This window comes from Mustela nigripes, chromosome 3 (genome assembly GCF_022355385.1).
Source record: "Mustela nigripes isolate SB6536 chromosome 3, MUSNIG.SB6536, whole genome shotgun sequence".
Classification (NCBI taxonomy): domain Eukaryota; kingdom Metazoa; phylum Chordata; class Mammalia; order Carnivora; family Mustelidae; genus Mustela; species Mustela nigripes.
In genome coordinates this window covers 18,661,360-18,669,043 of record NC_081559.1, presented here as the reverse complement: position 1 = coordinate 18,669,043, position 7,684 = coordinate 18,661,360, and the positions used below count along the sequence as shown (strand labels likewise).

The 7,684-nt window shown below is 51.2% G+C and overlaps 1 protein-coding gene across 1 annotated transcript; it reads left to right on the top strand.

Annotated features, from left to right (window-relative positions):
* Positions 1-212: 212 nt before the first annotated feature.
* Positions 213-7,114, top strand: FZD5 (frizzled class receptor 5). The gene is made up of 2 exons (XM_059393341.1): positions 213-295; positions 585-7,114. Exon 2 carries the CDS (start codon positions 848-850, stop codon positions 2,618-2,620), a length of 1,773 nt encoding a protein of 590 aa, XP_059249324.1. The 5' UTR covers positions 213-295; positions 585-847; the 3' UTR covers positions 2,621-7,114.
* The last annotated feature ends 570 nt before the right edge of the window (positions 7,115-7,684 follow it).

Below are 7,684 nucleotides of genomic sequence, written 5' to 3'. Positions count from 1 at the left end.
GCTCCCGGCCCCCGGCGGAACGCACGGCCTGCTCCAGCTCTGCCCGGCTCGGATCATGCGGGGGGCCCCGGAGGAGGAGAGGGCGAGTGACCAGCCTGCGGCGACCACGTTCAGGGTGCGACCCCCTGTCTGAGACGCCCCCACCTGCTGCCATGTGCCGCATCTCGGATTACCCAGCCTGTCGCCAAACTTTCCGGGTGCCAGCCCGTTCTGAGTCGCATTTCTGAGCGAGTGTCCCGGGGTCGGAGAACCCAGGCTGGGGGCCGACTATCTGCTTCTTTCGGGATCCGCGAAGGTGAGAGCCCGCGCCTTCCCTTTTCTCCCCGTTCTTTTCCCCGTTCCTCCGCCCTTTTCCAGGCGGCTGAGCTTTCTGACCCCGGGGTACAGCCCGGAGGGCCCAGCGTGGAGGGAGTTGGGGGAGGTGGGGGGCTGGGGATGGGCCGGGAGTCAGTAGTTTGGTTCCCGGAGGAGGAGGGGAAGGAACGGAGAGACGTTAACTTAAGAGATTTGGAGAGCGCTTGCGGGGACTGTGCCGTTGACTCGCTTCTAATTGGGAGTGGTTGCAATTTTTCTTCTCCCCCCAGCTTCTTTTTTAAAGAGTACTTGCCCTGGAATCGGAGCCCTAACCGTCCCTCCCCACCCTATCTGGAGAAGAGCTGAGCGCTGCCTGCGGAGGCAGCGCCTTCCCGAAACATTTTTTCTTTGGACGGATTTAAGAGAAAAGGAAACCAACAGGTTGCCAGACCCGGCGCCACACACAAGTCGGCGGAAAGGCCGGCCGGGTTTCCCCTGGCTGCGTGGGCCCCGCGCGGGCTGCGGAAGGCGAGGCGAGGGTAGGGAGGGGGCTATGGCTCGGCCTGACCCGTCCGCACCGCCCTCGCTGCTGCTGCTGCTCCTGGCGCAGCTGGCGGGCCGGGCGGCGGCTGCCTCCAAGGCCCCCGTGTGCCAGGAAATCACAGTGCCCATGTGCCGCGGCATCGGCTACAACCTGACGCACATGCCCAACCAGTTCAACCACGACACGCAGGACGAGGCTGGCCTGGAGGTGCACCAGTTCTGGCCGCTGGTGGAGATCCACTGCTCGCCGGACCTGCGCTTCTTCCTGTGCTCCATGTACACGCCCATCTGCCTGCCGGACTACCACAAGCCGCTGCCGCCCTGCCGCTCGGTGTGCGAGCGCGCCAAGGCCGGCTGCTCGCCGCTCATGCGGCAGTACGGCTTCGCCTGGCCGGAGCGCATGAGCTGCGACCGCCTCCCGGTGCTGGGCCGCGACGCCGAGGTCCTGTGCATGGATTACAACCGCAGCGAGGCCACCACGGCGCCCCCCAGGCCCTTCCCGGCCAAACCCACCCTCCCAGGCCCAGCAGGGGCCCCGGCCTCCGGGGGCGAGTGCGCCGCCGGGGGCCCGTCGGTGTGCAAGTGCCGCGAGCCCTTCGTGCCCATTCTGAAGGAGTCGCACCCGCTCTACAACAAGGTGCGCACGGGCCAGGTGCCCAACTGCGCGGTGCCCTGCTACCAGCCCTCCTTCAGCCCCGATGAGCGCACGTTCGCCACCTTCTGGATTGGCCTGTGGTCTGTGCTGTGCTTCATCTCCACCTCCACCACGGTGGCCACCTTCCTAATAGACATGGAACGCTTCCGCTACCCTGAGCGCCCCATCATCTTCCTGTCCGCCTGCTACTTGTGCGTGTCGCTGGGCTTCCTGGTGCGCCTGGTGGTGGGCCATGCCAGCGTCGCCTGCAGCCGCGAGCATAGCCACATTCACTACGAGACAACAGGCCCCGCGCTGTGCACCGTCGTCTTCCTGCTGGTCTACTTCTTTGGGATGGCCAGCTCCATCTGGTGGGTCATCCTGTCGCTCACCTGGTTCTTGGCGGCCGGCATGAAGTGGGGCAACGAGGCCATCGCCGGCTACGCCCAGTACTTCCACCTGGCCGCGTGGCTCATCCCCAGCGTCAAGTCCATCACGGCGCTGGCGCTGAGCTCGGTGGACGGGGACCCGGTGGCCGGCATCTGCTACGTGGGCAACCAGAACCTGAACTCGCTCCGCGGCTTCGTGCTGGGCCCGCTGGTGCTCTACCTGCTGGTGGGCACCCTCTTCCTGCTGGCGGGCTTCGTGTCGCTCTTCCGCATCCGCAGCGTCATCAAGCAGGGCGGCACCAAGACGGACAAGCTGGAGAAGCTGATGATCCGCATCGGCATCTTCACGCTGCTCTACACGGTGCCGGCCAGCATCGTGGTGGCCTGCTACCTGTACGAGCAGCACTACCGCGAGAGCTGGGAGGCGGCGCTCACCTGCGCGTGCCCGGGCCCCGACGCCGGCCAGCCGCGCGCCAAGCCCGAGTACTGGGTGCTCATGCTCAAGTACTTCATGTGCCTCGTGGTGGGCATCACGTCGGGCGTCTGGATTTGGTCCGGCAAGACTGTGGAGTCGTGGCGGCGCTTCACGAGCCGCTGCTGCTGCCGCCCGCGGCGGGGCCACAAGAGCGGCGGCGCCACCGCGGCGGGGGACTATGACGCGAGCGCCGCGCTCACGGGCAGGACCGGGCCCCCGGGCCCCCCCACGGCCGCCGCCGCGGCCGCCGCCTACCACAAGCAGGTGTCCCTGTCGCACGTGTAGGAGGCCGAGGCCCAGAGGGACCGGGAGTTGAGGGGGGAGGGGAGGTTTTGTTTGGTAGCTTGGCCAAGTTCACTTCCATTTACCTTCATGGTGCTGATGCCCCCTCCTGGGGCAACTTGGAGAGGGGAAAAGGGCCCTTTCAAGGAGCACCTGTCCCAGGACTTCTCAGAGGGGCTCAGCTCGCGTGTATTCCATTTTGCGTTTCTTACTACCTTTTTTTTTTTTTTTTTTTAGGGAAACCCTGTTTTTAATTTATATGTAGTTTTCTTAATTTTTAACTTTGTTGCATTTTGGCAACAAAATTTACCTTTGCTTTGGGGGCTTTACAATCCTAAGGTTGGCATTATAATGAAGTTCCGCTTGGTTCAGATTTCTTTGAACTGTGTGGTCTAATTGGGAAAATATATTTCCTATACTTGTGTCTTTTTTTAAAAAAAAATGTGAATAGTGAAAGTTTAGGTTGCTATGACTGGGGAGTTGTTGGGTGTGCTTTCTTAGCTTGTTTTCTCCTTTCACTGCTTAAAGTGTCCAAGATGCTTTAAGGTGAGCTGCTTGTCTCTGTTTATAGTCCCTGAATTAGGGGAAACCCCAATTCATGCCAAGGTTAGGGCCCCCTCAAAGTGACAAGGTTAGAGAGTGTTTGACGATTTTGTTTATTTATCGAGCTTCATTTTCTTTTCTGTAGTACTTGTAATCATTCTTATTCTTAACAGCACCCAGCGTTGTCTTGAATAAGTTAGAGGTGGCATTATAGCGTGCCGGTATAAACATTTAGGAAATTGAAAACCTAAAGGATGGTGATTGGTTGAGCTTGAATTTAGACTGGTAAAATGGCAGCTTTGTGCCAGAGGAGTGGGTGGTTCTTAATAGGCTTCAGTGATCCCATTTTTTTTTTTTTTTTAAGAACCTGTGTTCTGATTTTGGTCAAAGTAAACCCCCACTCCCTTCTTCTGGAAATACTTAGAGATAGTTGTTAAAGGGGCTGCTTTTTTAGATTTAAGGACTAAACATACCTCCAGTAATTAAGTAAATTTCCAACACTTCTCTTATCTGCTCCACCCAGCCCACCTCCTTTATCATGTTAAACAGTCTTTTTGCTTTTCTTATTCCTCCTCTCCTGGAGAGCTGTGATTAAGAAACCACACCCACCCTTGAATGGGGTGCTTGAACTGGGGGGAGGGAGGCTGGCTACCTGTGAACAAACATTGGCAGCGAGGAGGGAAAAATAAGTGTCCCTGGACTTTGGACTAGTTTAATAGTCAGATAGTCCCAAAGCAGCACAACGCGGCTTTCTGCAGTCTCTCAAAACAAATGACACACAGGATGGATCAGGGTCCTGCTGCTGTAGGGGAAAGCTGTCCTCTCTCCCCCACATTTGTTTCTCTCTCTCTCTCTCTTTTTTTTTCCCCTGAGAAAACCTATGTATTGATCAGCACACACTTGCATGAACCCACATGCAAATACACATGCACTTTGCTGTTAGAGAATTCTGTTTCTTTTTCTAAATCATCTTAACCATTCGTGTATATATACGAAGGCCTATGTATGCACACACACACACACACACACACATTTCTTCCCTATTAAAGAATTCTGTTTGCTTTTCTAATCTGTTTAACTGTTCCTTCGTGAAGAGTCTGAGGCCATGACTTGGGGAAGGAGGCGAGAGTGCATTGGCCTGCAAAATGCCAGTGACCAGGGTTGAGTGGGGACTATATTTAGGAAGCGAAAACAGCAAAAACAATTGGAAAATTTAGAATGGCTCCCTAGGAAAATGACGAGTCTGGGCATTTGAGCTTCGTTTATACCAAAGTTGGGAAAGTAAGGTTTAAATCCGGGTCAGTTTTTACTTCATGGGTTTTAAGGAAAGACCTGCATAGTTCCCATAGTGAACTGAAACCCTTTGCTGAGGGAGAAGCCTGGTATTATAGTTTTGCAGACTCTCAAAAGCTGTTTGTGTTTATAAAAATGCACAAGGTAAAATTTCAGTGGATTCAACAAAATTTAGTACGTAGAACTACAGAACTTTGCACATCTTATTCCTGTCCTTACTCAGAAGCTGTGGCTTGGAACCTTGGAGTAGATCCCCTGTCTGAGGGCCAATTCTTCTGTTTTTCAAATGAGGACCTTTTGTGATCACCTTGACCCCTTCCCTCATTTAGTGTGTCTTCCCAGAAATTACATAGAGTTTTCTGCTGCCTCCAGTCCTTGTGATTAATTTGCATTGTCCCCCTTACATTTTCTTTGTGGAGGGATCTGGAAATGATGCACAGTATATCTAAAAGTTGTGGCATGAAATGGATAAAAGTGGATTCATTCCTCTTTAAAAAATTTTTTTTTCATTTTGGCAACATGCTAACTCTAAGAGAACGACCAGTTAAACAAAACCAAACAGAAAAAGGGTGTTGACAAAGGACACAAAGCCAAGGAGAGGCGATGTAGGTAATGTCTTTTGGGGTCTAGTTGTAGAACCGATTTTAGAGGTGCCCCTTTGTTTTCAGTCTGTGTTCTCACGCCTGCCCTCTCTCCCCCTTCCCGCAAGGATAAAAGCCCACCTGCTTCCCTCGGGTCTTACTACTGCCCACCACCCCATCCCTGCCCGGAGGAGAGAGGTCAGATCTGTTTATGGTCCCCTTCTGCTTCTATCCCACGCGCTATTTCCCCAGTTTGTATTTTTATTATGCAAACAATCCATACTCATGAAAACAAATACAGTGAAAGGTTGTGTGTCGCGGGGCAGGGGGAGAAGTCTGGCAACTTCTTCACAGATAGCTTTGTGCCGCTGAAGAGGATTTATGGTTCCGTTGAATGGCATGCACAGCTTCCAGGCTGTCCCTTTCACGGTTCAGCTTTTCGCATTCTATCACGTCATAGATTGGGGGTGAAGATGTAGAAGGTTATCGAAAGGAACTAATGTGACCTCTTAGTGAATCGGTTAGCCAGACTTTAGGAAGTCTCTTTAACTTACAGTATTTCTCTCCTCACATTTTGATGTTGTCTAACTTGGCTGAAAATAATTTTTCTTGGTGCCTTATTGGTTTATCTTTGCAAACCTTTGTCATCTTTCCACATGACTGTTCGCAATGACAGGCCTGTGTGTGTGTGTGTGTGTGTGCGGGCATGTGTGTGCGTGCGTGTGTGTGTGTTGTGTGTAATTGTGCGCATGTACAAGCTTAAATCCTGTGCCGACAGCACTGTTTCCAAGTTGATGATATTCATTAGACTGTTTCCTCCTGGGCCAGGGCTGCACTAATCCCGACACTGGCTGCCAGGAGAAGACCCCATAGATCCCACACTGAACCTTAACAACAGTGTGGGTGACCTGCACTCTCAAGGCCAGAATGGGAACCCCAGAGCTAGGAAATGTAGCTGTATATTTTAATGAACTGCTAGCCCTGCTAAAGGGGCTGCTTTCACTGTTGTGCTCTACAGAAAGACCAAGGCGGGTAGGAGGGACAAAGCTTCGAGTAACTGCTTTCTTACACCAACTGTGGCAAAAAGGACAGAGAACATCACAAATCTAGGCAGGTGTGAGGGACAGTGGCTGCGAATCGCCTGCTCCCTCTCCGCGTGCCTTCTCTTGCCTCCGAAGTCCAGTCAAGGGATCCTGGAAAGAAAATATGCCTGGAGTGGGGGGGGGAGGGTGATTCTGAGGGGGAGAAAGCTACCAAGGCATTAAAGCCGGGCAAAGGGAAGGCCGGGTGGAAGTCACTAAGTAACCCGACTCAGAACTCGAAAAGCTTCTAGCAGCTCAGTGACCAATTCCCAGGATTTATTTCAGCCAGGATCATGTCCACGGTACATCATTTTGAGACAGTAGTACTCCAGGTTGTTAGAAACTGTATGTGTAGTGTGTGTGTGTGTTGTGGGTGTGTATATACGTAATATATATTATATATATGAGAGATTTAGTGACTTTCGATACGGGTTTGGTGCAGGTGAATTTATTACTGAGCCAAATGAGGCACATACCGAGTCAGTAGTTGGAGTCCAGGACATTCAGTCCTTTTTCTGATTTTCACGGACGCACAGTGCCTGTCGTGCCTCCTCACTGTCCTGTCAGATCCAGAACTCACAGGTCGGAGCCAGCAGTATCCTATTTGGAGACAATCAACTTGACTCTATAAAGCATTATTGGCAGATGATTATAATTCTGAATCCATAACATTAACAAAAGGTAACCCAGAGCATCTTGATTAAGAAGTTTTTGTTTGTTGTTTGGTTCCTGGAAGTCCGTAGAACAGCAGTTGTATGTGGTTGTGTTAGTCTCAAGATCCTTCATTTGCTGACCTTATTATTTCAGAAAAGATTTTGTATGTATTATATTTGTGGGAAGGTAAAATAATGGTTTGAAATTTTTATCAAATATGGAGAGTAGTTATTTATGAAAAACAAAGAAATGTCTATTTTTGTTTCTTTGTTCCCAATTGATGTAGATAAATTTTAAAGTGCATTAAAGCAATGGTAAAGTAAATAAAGAGATGCTGTACACGTCTTTTTCTCCTCATGCTTTTATGAAGACACATACTGCTTTCTAAGAGTACGTGAGCAGATAGATGGGTTCTGATTTCATAATCTGATTTCTCAAATGTGCTTAAAGCGGCATTGTTTTCATTGATAGAAAATTCAAGCAAATTCCAGTCACCAGAAGCAAAACTAATGGAGACATGTTTTACTTGAATATTCTTCATAGGTTTCTCCTGCCGATCCTGTGACTGAATCGTGATTCACTTGAGGAAATGAAGGGAAATACCCGTAAGACCCGAGACATTGCCCGAGACTGTGTTCTAGTTTATCAACCCTCCAGCTGTACTCTCAACTCAACCTCTTTGAGTAGAGGTGACACTGTTGTTTTGTGTTTCCACTTGGGGGGCAGGGACTCTCAAAACTGTTTACAGTCATTCAGCAGTTAGCCCCCCAACTTGGTAGTAAGCTCTACATACAAGTCAGGGAACCCAGGTGAGAGGATAGAAATTGCTCTGGAGTTGGCATGTCCCTGATAATCTGGACAGATGCTCAGTAAACCCGAGATCCCATCGTCAGAGGACTTTCTGCTGGCTGCTG